At 43.7% G+C, this 18454-nt stretch overlaps 2 protein-coding genes across 2 annotated transcripts in view; one reads left to right on the forward strand and one right to left on the reverse strand.

Moving 5' to 3' along the window:
- Positions 1-3884: 3884 nt before the first annotated feature.
- LOC137372295 (frizzled-5-like) lies at positions 3885-15195 on the forward strand. Its single transcript, XM_068036081.1, has one exon. The coding sequence runs from the start codon at positions 4739-4741 to the stop codon at positions 6485-6487; it is 1749 nt and encodes a 582-aa protein (XP_067892182.1). The 5' UTR covers positions 3885-4738; the 3' UTR covers positions 6488-15195.
- Positions 6599-18454, reverse strand: part of ccnyl1 (cyclin Y-like 1) — a 129636-nt gene continuing 117780 nt past the window's right edge. Inside the window, exon 10 of the mRNA XM_068036084.1 lies at positions 6599-6917. Coding sequence (XP_067892185.1) covers positions 6885-6917 — 33 coding nt within the window. The 3' untranslated portion in view covers positions 6599-6884. The remainder of the gene's footprint in view (positions 6918-18454) is intronic.

The raw sequence follows: 18454 nt of genomic DNA on the forward strand, positions 1-18454 counted from the left end.
ATGGATTTTGGTAAGGAATCGTAGACAGTTCATCATAGATTAAGGTTTATTAAAGCTATCCGTTACATTGTATTTACTAACTGTTGTATATGGGTCAGCAGCATCCTGTTTTTACTGATCTCACTCAGCCCCATTACACCATACTCTTGTATTCATGAGGAACTTACAGTGTTGACTTGTGGAGATCCCTTGGATTTTCTTGCATATTTTTCCCTCAATATAAGTTCTGGAACAATGTGATTCCAAATGGATAGCAACGGAATTGCAACATTTACATCGAAGTAAAAGCCCATCAACTTTCAACATGTCACTGGGCTTGTTGTCTCAAGTGAAAGTAATGCGTGCCAGAGCAAAGTGATTGAGACATTCTCTAAGTGACTTTTGCCATTTTAAAATGAGTTTACTTAACTCAAGCCTTTAAACTTGTGTTTTTAAATAACCTCGCTGCTAGTTTATTTTAAAATACAAGGTTAAAAGCTTGGAGTAAGGGTGTCCAACCTTGTCACGTGGGGGACCACATTACAATTTTTGTCTTAACATAGGGGCACAGTGAGACAATTTTGGAAAGATAAATGCATTAAAAATTTATCTTACTATCAATCAAAACAACAACACGTGCATTTTGTGGAGAAGCTTTAAACGTAAAGACTAATTTATTGACTAAATTTCTTGTCACTATGTTGGACACTGATTTCGTGAGACACCTGACATTCATTTTGCTTCCACAAGTAGTCAGTGTCTGCCTGCACACTTCTTGTGGCGATGCAACGTATTCCGGATAGATGTCCATCTGTCAGGAATGAACTTGATCTCTCTCTCTCCCTCCTGTCTGTCTCTCTCCCCCCTCTCTGTGACCCTGTCTCTGTGCTCCTCCCCTCTGTGTCCTCCCTCTGTGCTGCCCCCCTTGTGTCATCCCCCCATGTCATCCCCCACTCTCTGTGTTGTCCCCCCTCTTTGTGTCATCCCCACTCTGTCCCCCTCTCTTTTTGTCCCTGCTCTCTCTCTCTCTCACTGCCTTCTCTCTCTCTGCCCCCCCCCCCCCCCCCCCCCGCAGCCATTACTTAGAGTGAGATGAGTGGTTTCCAAACTTCAGACAGCTTTGTGGTTTTCCAACAGGCTTTTAAATAAAATCAGAACCTGCTGGAAAACCCCGATGCTATCCGAAATTCGGAAGCTGCTGTTCCTGTTCTCGACAACTGTCAGTGGTGAAACTGACAGTTGCATTTTTCTTTTAGCCTGTCAGGTCAGAAAGAAGAAGCCAATGGGAAACTTCTCATCCTTGAAACTACCAGTCATAGACCTCAAATTGCTTTTTCCACGATCACTGGTGTCCATGTGCAGACACTTTGCTGATCCCTGAACCAATTACCTGTCCAAAGGTGTCTAACTTAGCACAAATCAGTAATTTAAACACCAGTACCCATCCAGGAATCTCTAAATTAAATTTTGGCAATCTTTTATACAATCTGTTAAAGTCCATGATATATTCTTCCACGGAATGACCATCTGTTTACCGAAATCAGTCAAATTCGGACCATGCCTTGTAGATTTCATCCACAAACTCTAATAGAAGGTCCAAACCTGCATCGCTATCCAACTGATGGACATCTATCTTACAAAATACTTTGCTTCTGATTTTACTTCTTGTAGGAATTGCCAACACCAAAGCCATACCTTGTTTCCTCTTTGGTAGGGACATAACCTGTGTCCACTTAATTCTTCCACTGGTCATATGGTTCAGACTCCAAGAACATTGGAGAGTAATCATACCCCAACAATTTACTGCTTTCTGGCTTTTTCCACAATGGCCACGATGATTTTACTTTTGTATCTGAAATGTTTTTTCTTAGTTTCCAAACATCACCTTTAGACAATTGTCCTCTGCTACCATGTCAGAGTCTAGAAAGTCATGTTGTGAAGGATAGAACTGGAGCCAATCTTTACATACTTTTATAATCATTTATTTACAGAGATACACATCACAAACATGCAGGTCCAAACCCGACCACCACAGTTTCAGTCTGTTCAGATTTATAGAAGCACAAGTGAATCCCCAGTTAATGTCCCCCAGCTGCATACAATTAAATACAACTGTGTCAGCAAATGAGTTGGAGACGGAGGAGGAACTTGTGATTTTAATTTACAGAGTCTCCAAGCTCATGACTGAAACTACAACAAAGTCTCCCGATAAAAGCAAGATTATTCCTCCAGCAAAATGAAGTGAGTGGAGGACAGTTACATAGTACAAATTATGTGCATAACATCAATTCTAGTCACTTATAGCAGCGTGGTCTCCAGGCATGATTGCCAGGGAATTATCCAATCATCTCCATTCTGGTCAGGACTTATGCCATTACATGCAGGCATATAAATAACCAGGGACTGTGGAAAAGCAAAGTGTAGAAACATTTGACTTCCACAACTTGTGGCATGTGGGCAGTGTTAACATGTAACACATATCGGCATCATAAGTGGTGTTTTCCTGTTCTAGATTGATTTAGACACAGAGGCTTATTCAGGAATCTGAGAATAAGAAGGGAGGGGTAAGGAGGGAGAGTGACACCAGTTCTCCAATAATTTCCTTCTCCCTTTCACTCTATTCAAAGTCACTTAGCTCTTCCACCCAATGTAACAGTATTTTCAAATTCTTGTTTAAATGAGGTAGAATCTCCCTCTAAAGCCAATATGAAAGAGGTTCTATTAAAAAATGGTACAGTCCTGAAAGTGGGTCTAAACAGCAGTGCTTTAAGATGCTGCTTAAAACCTTACTTCTGACCATTTCCCAATATCGCATTCTTTGGCTCAGTGTCAGTTTTTCTCTGACGTGCCTTGGGAAAGTTAAAGGCTCTGTATAAATGTTGGTTTTGTTGCATGAGTTAAAGGGCCTTACTCCATTCATCCATTTCTTTCCAGCAGTATAGTGACCCATTCACCCCACTAGGGGCGTTTTAATGTGAACAGGGTAAACAAACTGCAGATGTAGTGGACCCCAGCTCATCTTTGGTCGAAGGTTCTCGGATTGCCAAGGCTTGCTAAATCTGAATCGTACATGGCTTTGGGGGGAGGGGCGGGGCAAGCAGAATAAGAGGTGGGATTTATCATTTGAAACTGAGGCTTGCTTTGCTGGTGATGAAATTTCACTGGACGCTATATGAACTGTAACAACCAGTTGCCTCGCAAGGTTAGTGAAGGGAAAAGGTACATACTTCTATTTAAAAACCAGACTACTGATGTCCGGTTTAGAGTTTCAAAGTTTCCAGACAACGTACTTAAAACCTGTACCAGTGCCAACCGTATGTGGAGCAGCGACAGAAATCTCTCTCACCCTTGTCTGTCACTCCAACAGCATTCAATCTCCTTTGGAGTTATTTACTATGCTGCAAATTGAAGGATGAAGTTCCTTTAAATGGGGAAGGAGGAGAGTCTGTTATTGGGGAATTATTTTCAGTTTCAAGCAACATAAAATGTGAGCAATGTCTCTTTAAAATTGGAAAACAAACTATTGATACTTTCACACAGTTAGCTGCCTACTTTTACTGATTGGCCAGTGAAATAATGAGCGGGTCTTTTGTTTGTACATTTGATTGGACCACAAGGAGATGGGCGGGAACAACAAGGCAGCACTGGCTGAGTGATTGGTCGGCACAAAATAGAGAGGAGGTTATGAATCTGCCTCCTCGGCTCGCGTTGTGAATGGGCAGCGCGTCCTGCCCGTGGCTGCTGATTGGTGGGTCAAGACTATGGGAGGCGGGGTTGTCACGGAGCGCGCCCTCCGATTGGGTGAAAGGGGCACGGGAAGGGAGATTGACACGTTGGACCGAGCTCCACCTTGTCTACATTGTGTTTTAATAAAAAGTAACAATCTGATAGCAGAGCCGCAAGTGGAGCGCAGCAACACGGCATCGGGAGAGCAAGGAGTTGGATCTCGGGCAAAACGGCAGCCAGACTCTAACGAGTAGTATACACGGATAGAGGAAGAAGAGGATGAAAAGGGGGAAAAGGAAGTGTGAGAGAAAAGAGCAAAGGAGATAAACGCATGCCGTTGTTTGGAGAGGAGAGATGCAGAGCTTACCTGGGCTCCGATTTATAGTTTTGTAGTGTGCGATCGGCGTTTGTGAATGTTGGGAGAAAGACTCGGGGAATCGGGACGTGCGCTACAGACCATCATACATACCTGGAGACAACTTTAGAAGAAGAAAAATTGGAAGATCTCAAGAAGTTTGTACCTGAACGAGTGTACCCCCCACCCGCGATTGCTTCTGTTGTGCTAGCAATTTCACCTAAGTGACCAGAGAGAGACCCAGGAGGAGGTTAAAGCATCGGAGCCATATCGCCGCCAAACACTTTGAACATAAAACATATTTTAAACAGCTGAAATTATCAGTTAAAAAAATAGCAGGAGTAACGTGGAGAAATCGACGAGAAACGAAAGAGCAGGAAGAGTGTCAGATACATTGAGAATAATTTGAAGTGTTTTAATGCTCGTTTTTAAACATTTGCCTTGTTTCATTTGGAGAGCGGCCGCTTTGCATGAAAGAGAACTGAAATCGACATTTCACCTGAGTTGTTCATTTCTTCTCAAATCCAGCCAGTTATGTTTGAGGCTGCGATCAGGTGCGGCTGTGTTTAACCGTGTCTGGGGGTGGGTGGGGAGAAGACGAGATGTGGCTGTGAAAACCCAGGGCAAAAGTTCGAGGACAAGTGTAAAGGTTTGATCCTCTTTGCAAATCTGGAGACCATGCTCCAAAGGCTTTCAGTGCGTTGCTTGCTCCTGGTTAAGGTCTGTTTGAGCCTAGTGGGACTTGCAGGCGTTACTCTCTGCGCCTCTAAGGCGATGGTTTGCCAAGAGATTACGGTCCCCATGTGTAAAGGGATCGGCTACAACCTCACCTACATGCCCAATCAGTTCAACCATGACAGCCAGGATGAGGCAGGGCTGGAGGTCCACCAGTTCTGGCCCCTTGTGGAGATACAGTGCTCCCCGGACCTCCGGTTCTTCCTGTGTAGTGTCTACACTCCCATCTGCCTGGTGGACTACAAAAAACCCCTGCCGCCTTGCAGATCTGTCTGCGAAAGAGCCAAGTCTGGCTGTTCCCCTCTGATGAGACAGTATGGTTTTGCTTGGCCAGAGAGAATGAACTGCGACAAGCTGCCCATGCTCGGAGATCCCGATAATTTGTGCATGGATTACAATAGGACAGAAGTGACGACCATGTCGCCCCCATTTCTGAAGCCCACCCTTGCATCCAAGGGTTCCAACAAGAATTTAAGACCTTCATGGCCACATCCTGGACACCAACCTGCTCAGTCGATAAATTGCCATGGAAAATGTAGGTGTAAAGAGCCACTGATCCTGATCTCCAAAGAGAGTCATCCATTGTACAACAAGATCAAGACTGGCCACGTGCCCAACTGTGCCATCCCATGCTACGAACCCTACTTTAACGAGGACGAGAGGACTTTTGCAACCTTCTGGATAGGCTTGTGGTGCATCCTGTGTTTCATCTCCACTTTTACAACCGTGTCCACCTTTTTGATCGACATGGAGAGGTTCAAGTACCCAGAGCGTCCCATCATCTTCCTGTCGGCCTGTTACCTCTTCGTGTCCATTGGCTATATCATCAGGCTGATTGCTGGCCATGCCAATGTGGCTTGTAACAAAGACTACAACCACATCCACTACGAGACTACTGGCCCTGCTCTCTGCACATTGGTCTTCCTGCTGATCTACTTCTTCGGAATGGCCAGCTCCATCTGGTGGGTCATCTTGTCTTTTACCTGGTTTCTTGCAGCGGGCATGAAGTGGGGCAATGAGGCCATAGCTGGTTATTCCCAATACTTCCACATGGCGGCCTGGCTGATCCCCAGTGTCAAGTCCATAGCTGTCTTGGCGCTGAGCTCTGTGGACGGGGACCCGGTGGCTGGTATCTGCTATGTAGGGAACCAGAACCTGGACAACCTCCGAGGATTCGTCCTGGCTCCTTTGGTGGTCTACCTATTCACAGGAACGATGTTTCTCCTGGCTGGGTTCGTGTCCCTGTTCAGGATACGAAGTGTCATCAAGCAAGGGGGCACCAAGACAGACAAACTGGAGAAGCTGATGATCAGAATTGGAATCTTCACAGTGCTCTACACCGTCCCTGCCACCATAGTGGTGGCCTGTTTCATCTACGAGCAGCACTACAGGGACAGTTGGGAACGAGCCCTCAGCTGCCCCTGCCCTGGGGGCCAGGACAACCCTAGACCTGAATACGCTGTCTTCATGCTAAAGTACTTCATGTGCCTGGTGGTGGGGATCACCTCTGGAGTCTGGATCTGGTCCGGGAAGACCTTGGAATCCTGGAAACGGTTCACCAGTAGGTGTTGCCGGGGGAGGAAACAGACCAATGCTTCCATGTACAGCGAGGCCAGCACAGCCCTGACAGCAAGGACAGGAGTAGCCAGCTCTGCTTCTTACCACAAACAAGTGCCACTGTCACACGTTTAAAGCTCTCTAGTCAGAGGGTTCACATTATATATATTGTAGATAGATAGATATAAAGAAAAAATACATTGAGGTAATTTTACCTCTTGAGTCTTTTACACTGTCTTTCAACTTGCAGATTTTAATGATTGTATGATGTGCTATTTGCAGTAACTACATCTTAGCAGAATCAGTCGCATGCTCACAACTTGTTTAAAAAGGGGTCACCGTGCTCCATCATCTGCGCCAAGAGCGACCAGAACCTGGTCCATTTCAAATAACAAGCAGCAGTCAGCAGGTGGACTAAACGTTGAGCACAACTACTGGAGAAAAGAGGTAGACATGCAGCAATGGTTACTTTTTTTTGATGCAGCTGTTTTTATTGGGAAGGTTTCTTTTGTGTGTGTGTAGACCACGTTTTCTAAAGCCTGAGGAGCTGTGTTATTAAATGAACCTGAGAAGAGGCACAAAAAATAATAATGAACCACCATAGAGCATTTCATAACTGCTGTATTCTCCCTGTCGCTCTGAGTTACTGCCCTTCTCTCTCTCTTCCTGCAGTCCGTGATGGCCTGAATTGTACAGCACCATATTCCCATGTTCATCCAAATCTTAATGTGGCGTTGTTAAGATTATACACTGGTTAGCTGGAATCATTTGCTCCAATGTTCTGCCACAGATCCTTGCCACTAGCATTTGGACAAGGGTCTTTTTCTGCCTGTCATGGGACTAGACTACATTAGCACCTTCCCCCGTGCTGTATTTCCCGTTGAACCCAAAGTAATACTGTTCAAGCCACAGTGCAGCCTGTTAAAGTAAATTGATAGCCGCTTTTATTTTTGCCATAATAAATAAAGCTAGTAAATGGTTTCTTGCAGTTGCAGAGAGCTCCTTACATCCCTTAAATCATTGTTCAGACAGGAACCTTACTGGACTTTTCTACTTTCTCACTATGTTAAAAAAGATGTTGGTTTTTATTTTGGGAGAACTGTCACCCAGTCTGTATCAGGATTTACGGTGAGTGATGTGTGAACCCAGGCAGTGAGTGTCCAAACTATATGACTGTGAAGGCATCACAGTTGAACGTAATCCAGGCCTGATGTATACTTGTGCAGTGTATCAGGATGAGCTGGGCTCCTGCTGTGTAATAGCCTAATCCAGAAAGAGAGAGAGAGCCTCGGCTGACGGGGGGGGGAAGTGATCCTAATCCAATGGGGGGCATGATCACGGTATCAAAAACATTGGGTGATTTACAATAGGAACTGTAGCAGAGAGAGAGAGAGAGAGAGACCATGGTCTACCATTGGCTGCACCTCCCTCGTGCCCTAAAGAAGTTTGTTTGCATTGGAAGCTGCACTGCCGGGTTTAATGAGATTACTTGGCCCCCATCTCGAATCACTGGAACCTGAGCAGGGTGAAAGGAAGAGCAGCCAACCCTCCAGTGGTGGTGTGGTATTGAGCCCTCCACATCAGAAAGAGCCCAGGTTCCATCCTTTTGGCTAGTTGGTCTCAAAGTAGCTGGGCCTGGGCAAGGAGAGGTGAAACATCAGCTAGGGTTCCCATGCCTCATCGATATCCATTGACAACCTGATGGAGAAAGTTCAAGCGTAAATATGTATCAGGTGAGGATAGGACTGTGCTCTTGACTGTGATTCCCCTTGCCGTTGCAGCCTGCAGATGCCCACTGAGCAGCTTTCACTTTACATTCTACCGGCTGAGGTGGAGGATAAAAGCCGGGCTGGAAATAAATTGCACAGAGATCCATCACCCCTGTGCCCACTGATCTACAGTGCCTCCCTATCCAGCAATACCTCAGATTTTAAATTTTTATCTTTCTGTTTGAATCCCTCCCTATCTCTGTAACCTCCTTCAGCCCTACAACCCTCTGCACTCCTTCACTTCTGGCCTGTTTATCCCTGATTTCCATCACTCCACCAGTGGCGGCCGTGCCTTCAGCTGTCGAGGCCCTAAGCTCTGGAATTTTCCCCACCCAGAAACATTTCCATCTCTCTTTTAAGATGCCCCTTAAAACCTAATTTTTTGACCACATCTAATATCTCCTTATATGGCTTGGCGATGACGGTCCTGTGAAGCACTTTGGGACACTTTTCTGTGTTAAAGGTGCCATATAAATGCAATTTACTGCATAACGTAAGTGGGTGAGTACAGACCAGGGACAGCCTAGGTCTCTCTTACCCAGTTTTGAGGATTATTGCAGCATTGCTGCTAATTTAGTTTTCCTCTCTGTCTTCACCCTCATGCCTGCCACAAAAAAAATGTGGAGTGGATCGAGATACAAACGCCAGGAAAGCCTGAAATTAAATCACGGCACACTGTTTCAGCAGAGACAATAACACTTTAAATTAGTACAAAAGCGAAATACTATGGACGCTGGAAATCTGTCATTAAAAACGGAAAATGCTGAAACTTTTATTCACTCCTTCGTTGCCTCTAGACTTAACTATTCCAACGCACCCCTGGTCAGCCTCCCACATGCTACCTGACGTAAACTTGAGGTCATCCAAACGACTGTTGTCCATGTCTTAACTCGCACCAATTCCTGTTCACCCATCACCCCTGTGCTCGCTGATCTACATTGAAATTCTCATCCTTGTTTTCAAATCCCTCCATGGCCTTGCCCCTCCCTATTGCTGTAATCTCCTCCAGCTCCACAACCCTCCGAGATGTCTGTGCTCCTCTAATTCTGGCCTCTTGAGCAGCCAAGATTTTAATCGCTCCACCATTGGTGGCCCCACCTTCAATTGCCTAGGCCCTAAAGCACTGGAATACCCTCCCTACACCTCTCCACCTCTCTTTCCTCCTTAAAACCTACCTCTTTGACCAAGCTTTTGGTCATCTGACCTAATAAACTCCTTATTTGGTTCAGTGTTATTTTGTTTTATCATTCTCCTGTGAAGTGCCTTGGGATGTTTTATTACGTTAAAGGCGCTGCATAAATATAAGTTGTTGTTGAAATACTAGCAGGCTCGGCATTATCTGGGGAGAGTGAAACAGGGTTAACGTTTCAGACTGTTGACCTTTAATCAGAACTGGAAAATGTGAGAGATGTAACAGGTTTTAAGGAACAGGGTAAGGAACAAATAAATTAGATTAAAGTCTTGACCCAAACAGCAGGCATCAAATTTCAGCCACTCCATTAAATATTTGCACCCCAGTGTGTAATCTCAGTGTTACTGTGTCTCCATCTCACTGCCCTATAGTTATTAGAATCATACAGCACAGTAGGAGGCAATCGGTCCATCATAACTGCAGGGCTCTTGAAAGAGCCAATTCAACCCATCTTCCCCTGCTCCTTTCCCTATGGCCTTGCAAATTTTTCCCCCTCAAGTATATATCCAATTCCAATATTTATCCCTTAACCGACATCACTAAAACAGATTATCTGGTCATTATCTCATTGCTGTTTGTGGGAGCTTGCTGTGCACAAATTGGCTTCCTTGTTACTGACATTACAACAGTGCCTGCACTTCAGAAAAAAGTACTTCATGAGCTGTAAATCACTTTGGGATGTCCTGACGTTGTGATAGGCGCTATATAAATGCACCTTTCTTGTATCTTTAGAGGTTTCTAAAGTTATGAAGGACGTTGATAAAAGTGAAGGATTTTGATAAAGTAAATACCAAATATCTATTCCTTTTTGAAAGTTACCACAGAGTTTGCTTCTGCCACCCTTTCAGACAGTGCGTTTTTGATCTCGCTTTATTAGTTTAACCCCGTCAGTCTTGCTGGCATTAGCATCCATGATTGACAGTTTGTTGAATGGTATTGGATCCTGATTAGTTGTAGTGGGTCACTAGATAATGAGGCCCCTCAGTGGACTTGCTGCACTCAGTCTGGTGCAGCGACACTTAGATACGCTTACAGTTTGTTTGCAGGTGGACAACATTCATGGCCACTCATTGGCCACTGCACCTTTCATTTACTTAGTTTGAACTGTAACCTGATCTTTAGATAATGACACTCCTGGGGAGATTGGGCTGTTTGTTTGGTGTTTATCGTCACTTAGTCCAAGTATGTACTAGAGCCCTACAGGATATTAATAACACACAGGAGGTGGAGGTTGAGGGGGGGACTGGGATATGCTTTCACTGCGCCGGCAATCGTGTTGAATGTGGCTTCACAACTGCAGTCCCCCCCACACACACACACTGAGTTCCCAAGCCTACTGCTCAGTGGTCACACAATTTCCCACAGGATTTCCTTGCAGCTGGCTTCATAGCTCCATTGATAAAAGAACCATTAGGAAAGACTGAACAGGCTGGAGCTCTTTTTTCCAGAAAAGAGAAAGCTGAGAGGTGACGTGATTGAGGTCATCAAAATTATGAAGGGGTTTGATAGGGCAGACATAGAGAAGGTGCCCCCACTTCTGGGGGAGTCCGAAACTAGGGGGCATGAACGCAAGATAGTCATTAATAAATCCAATTCAGAATTCAGGAGTAACTTCTTTACCCAGAGAGCGCTTTCAGGAGAAAAGGCGGTGTGGTGCAATCTTACCGTCAGAAATTCAGAAATAAAAAGAACGACTTGCATTTATATAGCAGCTTTCATGACCTTAGAACATCCCAAAGTATTTTACAACCAACACCTGGTCACTGTTGCAATGTAGGAAATGCAGCAACCAAAATTGGGCACAACAAGCTCCCACAAGCAATGTGAAAATGACCAGATAATCTGTTAGTGTGATGTTGGTTGAGGGATAAATATTGGTCAGGACACCAGGGAGAACTCCCCTGCTCTTCTTCATAATAGTGCCATGGGATATATTACATCCACCTGAGAGGGCAGATGGGGCCTTGGTTTAATGACGCATTCAAAAAGATGACACCTCCAACAATGCAGCACTCCCTCAGTACTGCACTGGAATGTCAGCCTAGATTTCAATACTCAAGTCTCTGAAGTGGGGCTTAAACCCACAACCTCCTGCCTCAGAGGCAGATCACTACCCACTGAGCCACAGTTCACACCTTTTATTTTTGATTTATTTTATAAATCAATATAAAATATGGCAGATGGTCGATCTATGAAAAAATAAGAGGGGAAAAAATGTTGGTTAGAGTTTTTCGTTTCAATAGCTATTTGGGACAGGATGATCGTTCGTTGTAACCTCTGCCGGAACACCAGGGGACAGCCTGGAGTGTCGGTGTAATTTCTCCAAGCTTCCGCTGTTCTATCATTGACAATCAGAAAAAAATGGGTAAACATTATGCTACTGGTTTAGTAATTCAGTGGCCTGGACTAATAGCCCCGTTGATCATCAGTTGATTAATTTGAGAATTTGATTTCAGTTTAAATCCAGAAACAAGAAGCTAGCGCCACTAAAAGTGACCGTGAAATTGTTGGATTGTCATTAAAAAAAATCCCAACTGGTTCAGTCATGTTTGGTTAGGGAAGGAAGCCTGCTGTCTGTCCTTACCCTGTCTGACCGACATGTCTCATACCATTGCAGTTGATTTTCAGCTTCCCTGTAAAGTGGCCTAGTGAGCCACTCAGTTGTGTCATACTGATCAAGAGAAAGTACCCCCGCCACCTTTTCAGGGCAACAAATGCCAGCTTTGCCAGCGATACCTATGTCCCAGGAATGAAATTGTAAAACTTGGTAATTTTCGCAATTTGTACATTGAGGAGTCTGTGCAATAATGAATCCAAATTCCTGTAAATGGTAAATTTAACTGAAAAGTCCCAGGAAATTCCATTCTGTACTAACGCTTACTTTTCAGTAAAAGTATTTTCAAGTCCCCAAGAGTTAAGTTGCACAAAAAATCCAGTGCAGTGACAAAGTTTTGCACCTAGATGTCCCCAGTGTGCTTCATAAGTGTGATACTAGTGACACCTTGTGGTAGAATATTGATATACACCCATAGCCTTGGTTGCATTTTCTACTAGCCCAGCTACATATGAAAAGAAGGGTGAAAAAAGACATTTAGACCCATCAATTCATACCATCCAACTCCTCCCTGGCCATGTCATCTTCAGGGAAAGGCAAACCCCTCCTAGAAAACAGCAGCAGCCAATTCTCAGGGAAGCACTGAGAAATTCCTTGTCAGTTCTCTAAGGCACTGAGGGAGTGCTGCACTGTCAGAGGTGCCATCTTTTGAATGAGATGTTAAGCTGAGACCCCGTCAGCTCTTTAAGATGGATGTAAAAGAGCAGGAGAGTTCTCCCCAGTGTCTGGCAAATACTTATCCCTTAACCAACATCATTAAAACAGATTCTCAGGGGGAATTGTGTATTTGTTTTATCAATGCTTCTTTAAACACGAATTTTGCTGTTGAGGGGAGTGGGAAGGAGCAATTTTTTAAAATTTTGTTTTAATTTGTGTCAGGGCTGGGAGGAATTGCTTGCAATTAGTGGTTTTAAAAAATTTTTTTAGAAAAGAATGTCCGCATTTTATCAGTTCTCGTGCCAAAAATTGGTGTTCATGGGTAATGGGTTAGTACTCAAGTTAAGCATGAACTCATTGAATGGTGGAACAGGCTTAAGGGGCTGAATGGCCTCTTCCTGTTCCTATGCTCCTTAATCACAGCAGCTTGGGACTTTTTAAATGTACTTGGACACCATGTCAATTTAAGCGCAATAAGGCAAGAAACTCGGTATTTGTACTGAATGTCACGTAATGCCAAGTCGCTTGCCTGACATATCAGTGGAGTCTGGATAAATCCTCATGGGGACAGGAGGGAGTTTGAACCTCCCCCTTTTCATCACTGGAGTGTAATTCAGATAAATATTTCTGAATATTAAATTGCAGGCACTAACCTGTGATATTAGAGCTATTGTAACAGTTTCTAACAGTTAGGGACACTAGTTATATACGTTCAACAGAAAGGGGTTAACTTTAAAACAACTGGCCTAATTTAGAGGACTGCTGATTAGGCCATTATAGAAAAGGCGAAACTAGCCTGGTGCTTGCACACCTCATACTTCTTCCACTTCTTCCTGTATTTTACAAAAAAGATTCTAAAACAGGCACAGTGTCCTTCTTTGCACATTGAAAGTGATCCAAAACTGATTTCAGGCAGCCGTCAGGGACACCTCAAAACTTTGAGGACCAATTTGGCGGACGCCATTGCAGATTAAGCATAGGGCTTTGTGCCCAGAAATTGGTACATATTGTGCCTAATAAATGCCCAAAAACAGGTGAAACATACACCCAATGTGCCCAAATAACTCCTGCTGAATATGGTCCATGCCAGGATGTCGAAATCACATCACCTGATTCACACTGTAAAGGTTGAGTGTCTGCCTGATCCCATCTGTAAGTTAACTCTGCAATCACTCTTATGAATGTTAAGTTGATTTAAAATTCATGATAATTGAGTGGCAGCATTGCAACTTTCAGGACTGCCTTTCATTCAATTGCTGACCTTCATTAAGTGAAGTGTCAACTGTTGGTGTTTGTCCAATTGTTTTATCTCCTCTCTCTGTATATGTTCTACCTCTCCATCACTTCTTCATTGTCTGCTTGTGTTCCTCTGACTGTTGTGTCTCGGTCTTCCTGCATGCCTGTTCTAACTCTCTCTGCTTTTATGTTGTGCCAGTTTCAAAATGTAGCAAGCACCTTATGAGCCTTCCATTGCTATTATGTTCCAGCTGTGGCTCAGTTGTAGCACTCTTGCCTCTGACTCATAAGGCTGTGGGTTTGAGTGTAACTCCAGAGACTTGAGCACAAAATCTAGACTGACACTTCTAGTGCAGTACTGAGGGAGTGCTGCACTGTCGGAGGTGTCGTCTTTTGGATGAGACATTAAACCAAGGCTCCCGTCTGCCCTCTCAGGTGGACGTAGATGATTCCACCGCAATATTTCAAAGACCAGGTGCATTGTGCCCGGTGTCCTGGCCAACATTTATCCCTCAACTGACTGCATTAAAACAATTTAGTTGGCCATTTAACTAATTTCTGCAGGTGAGATCGTTGTGCATTGTACCCATGAAACAAATTAACACACTTTGAAAAGTAATTCATTAGCAGTCGGCTTGTTTTTGAGAGCTCAGTATTATGGTATGTCATCAAAACTAACACAACAGGCAGATCTCACCTTCGTAAACTCAATGGTACAGTAGTTTAATGAACGTGACTGCAGCCCATTGGGGTTGAAGAAAGTGCTGAAGTTTATCGCAGCAACTGCAACATTTTCTAAAGTATATCCCCTGCAGTGGTTTTAAATATTGCTTAAAAATAATATCTTATACAGGCCTACAAATAGACCACAACCTGGACAAACTGCACTTAAACGGGTTGGATTAAGGGAGCGGGGAGAGATGGTAGGTGGAAGATAGGTGACTTTTGTTTATGGTAGGTACTTGGTTCCTGTTATAATTCAAACTTGTCCCTCTTGGAGTGTATTGCACGGAAAGTCTTAAGGACTAACAAATGTAAATAATTCTGAATAACAAATGTAAATAACTCTAAGGATTGCTAGCTAAATACGGGTTTGTTGCAAGTCTATTTATACCTGGGTGCTATCTAGGCTCAGAATTCAAACTAGCAATTTATATGTAGCACCTGAACTTGTCACAGCTCCTTAAGTGAAGATGTAAGTTAACTTTGATTTCCTCACCACCCCCCTACCCATTCGTGGTCATTTTACGTAGTTTAAAACTTTGTATGTATTATATTTTGGAAAGAAAGTCTTAAGATTTTATAAGAAGAAATGAAAAGTAGATATTTATGAAAAGGATTTCTGTTCTCTATTTTTTGTTGTTTGTTGATTTTATTTTAGGGGAAAAATAAAATTGGAGTTCATGAAAGTTTGATCCGTGTCTGGGTATCTTCACTTCTTATTCTTCACTTGCTTCTCATTTTCTTCACGAGCTCTGAATCACACTTAAAATCACTGATACCAAATAACGGTGAGTTTAGATATTCCTGTTAGTGAAGCTGCCCAATGAACCCTACGACTCCACTATTTTAACTGATTTTGAAACATTGTTCGATGTACACCCCAGTTGTGCTGGGGTTTATTCATTATTAGTTGCAGCACTCTCGCCTCCGAATCAGAAGGCTGTGCGTTCAAGTTCCACTTCCGAGACTTGAGCACAAAATTCAGGCTGACAGTCTCAAAGCAATACTGTGGGACACTGCAATATTGGAGGTGCCATCTTTCAGATAAAACTTTAAACCGAAGCCCTGTTTGCTCTCTCAGATGATATAAAAGATCCCATGGTGAAGAAAGGCAGAGTTCTCCCTGGTGTCCTGCCCTCAACCAACACCTAAAACAGATGATCTGCTCATTATCTCGTCGTTGTTTGTGGGACCTTGCTGTGTACAAATTGGCTGCCGCATTTCCTACATTACAATGGTGACTACACTTCAAAAAATGCCTCATTGTCCGTAAAGTTGGGATGCCTTGAGGTTGTGAAACGTGCTACATAAAGTCCTTTTTATTGACTGCCCTGTTGCACCTTGCTGTGTAAGTAAGAGCAGCTTAAAGTAAATCCAGGCCCGGAACAGCAGCATATAACAACAGAGCAGGTCCATGTTAACTGTTGGGCAGTCTAGGGGTTGTGATCCTCAAGTCTGCAGCATAAAACTTCTGCCAGTTTGGCACTAAAATGACAGAGGCTTCAAGAATGTTAGTGTTAAAATGCCACATTGGGGAAGTAGAAACTGCACCTCTGAGGTTACCATTAGCCTGTATTGAAGGGACAGGGTAGAGGGAACTTTATGGTCCAGGATGTTATTTTCAGTGCAGGTACTGGTTATGGGGGGCATCTTGGAAGCGGGGTATATGCAGAAAATGACCCCCCCCCCCCCCGATCCGAAGAGAGGGGGCTTTGACTCATTCTATGCCTGACCTCGGAATGCTTGAAACAGCAAAGCAGAAAGATTACATACACAGAATCGACGCCATGGAAACAGGCCATTCAGACAAACTGGTCGACTCTGTTGTTTATATTCAACACAAGATTCCTCCCACTCTAATTACCTCTTCCCACCATGTCCCTCTATTCCCTTCTCCCTCGCATATTCATCAAGCCTTCAATTATATAAATATAAGATAGTCATTATTAAATCCAATAAAGAATTAAAGTCAGAACAACTCACAGCATATTTTTTTTTACTCGTGTTGCCTCTGGTTCTGTTGTCAATTATTTTTAATCTGTGTCCTCTGGTTACCCACCCTTCTGCCACTGAAAACCAATTCTCCTCTATCGTGGTTATGAACACCTCTATCAAATCTCCTCTTAACCTTCTCGGCTCTATGGGGAACATCCCCAGTCATAACAACAGAACAACCCATCATAAAGTTTAAACATGTGAAAAGGCCAGTTGCCTCATCAAATCTGTTCCAACCACAGAGCTGCATTCGTGGAATCAGATGGCACAGAAGGAGGTCACTCGACCCATCGTGCCCATACTGACTCTTTGAAAGAGCTATCCAATTAGTTCCATTCTCCTGCTCTTTCCCTATAGCTCTGCAAATCTTCCTTTCTTAAGGATATATACAATCGCTCTTTCAAAAGTTACTATGGAATCTGCTTCCACCACCCTTTTAGGCAACGCATTCCAGATCATAACAATTCACTGCACAAAACATTTCCTCATATCACCGCTGGCTTCTTTGCCAATTACCTTAAATCTGTGCCCTCTGTATACTAACCCGTCTGCCAATGGAAACAATTTCTTCTTATTCATCAAAAATCTTTATAATTTTGAGCACCTCTATTAAATCTCCCCTTAATCTTCTCTGTTCTAAGGAGAGCAATCCCAGTTTCTCGATATAACTGACGTCCTTCAACCCCTGATATATACTTCAAAAGGAAATACTTGCAAGATTATGGGGGAATGCAGGGGAGCGGGACAAATTGAATTGCTTTTTCAAAGAGCCAGCACAGGCATGATAGGCTGAATGGTCTCCTTCAGTGCTGTATTATTCTATGATCAGTAATCAGGCCCAGAGCATTCTGGAATGTAATAGGTTAGTGCTGACACTGCACAGTGTGGGTACTCTCCTTCTATATTGGGTTGTAAGAGCCTCTCCATTCCAACAAGAGACACTCAGCTAGCCAAGTTGTGTTTTTTCAGCAGCCCCGAATAGAAGCAGCTTTTGCCCCTTGGTGTTTCTCGATACGCCTGCCTTGCAATGCAAAGGTTTCCGAAGTTGTGCTGTCAGCACAGTGGGATTCAAAGTAAGGGCCAAACGTGACGGAATGGTGCTTTTTTTGTTGCTTAAATAGCTCTCCTTTTGTACCTGAGCAGTGAATGATGACTAAATATTTGCTTTGCAGACCCCTCCCATTTGCTTTGTTTGAGTGTGTACCTAAAAAGGCAACTTCAAACTTCCCACCTGTTTTACCTTTGCACAAAAGAAACCTGCAGATCGCCAGATGCACAGAACAATCCCCTGCCCTGCGCCAGACTTTACAACCAGAACATAAAGAAAGACATGCATTTCTATAACGCCTTTCACTATGTCACAACACTGCCTATTAAGTACTTTTGAAGTGTAGTCACTATTGTATTGTAGGAAACACAGCAGCCAATGTCCATACAGCAAGCTCTCACAAACAGCAATGTAGTCTGCTTTAGTCATGAATATTGGCTGGGACACTGGGGAGAACTCCCCAGCTCATCTTCAAATAGTGCCATGGGATTTTCTTTACATCCACCTGAGGGCATTTGGGGCCTAAGTTTAATATCTCTATCAAAGGATAGTACCACTGACAGTGCAGCACTCCCTCAGTACTACATTGGAACATCAGCCATGATTATGTGCTCATGTCTCTGGAACCCACAAGTGTCATCAGCCAGATGGTGAGAGTACTACTACTAAACCACAGCTGATACCTGTAGTATAAGGATGTAAAGGGTTAATACTGAAGACAATGAGAGTGACCCCTCCCACTGTAATAGTGATGATGTAACAGTCACATGGTATAGGCTTGAGGAGAAGAAGAAATAGCAGCAGAGACGATGTTAGTTTAGGAGGCTTGTGGAGAGCGTATATAGTAAATGTAAATAAAGAGTTGTTC

The sequence above is a fragment of the Heterodontus francisci genome, chromosome 7 (assembly GCF_036365525.1).
Source record: "Heterodontus francisci isolate sHetFra1 chromosome 7, sHetFra1.hap1, whole genome shotgun sequence".
Classification (NCBI taxonomy): Eukaryota; Metazoa; Chordata; class Chondrichthyes; order Heterodontiformes; family Heterodontidae; genus Heterodontus; species Heterodontus francisci.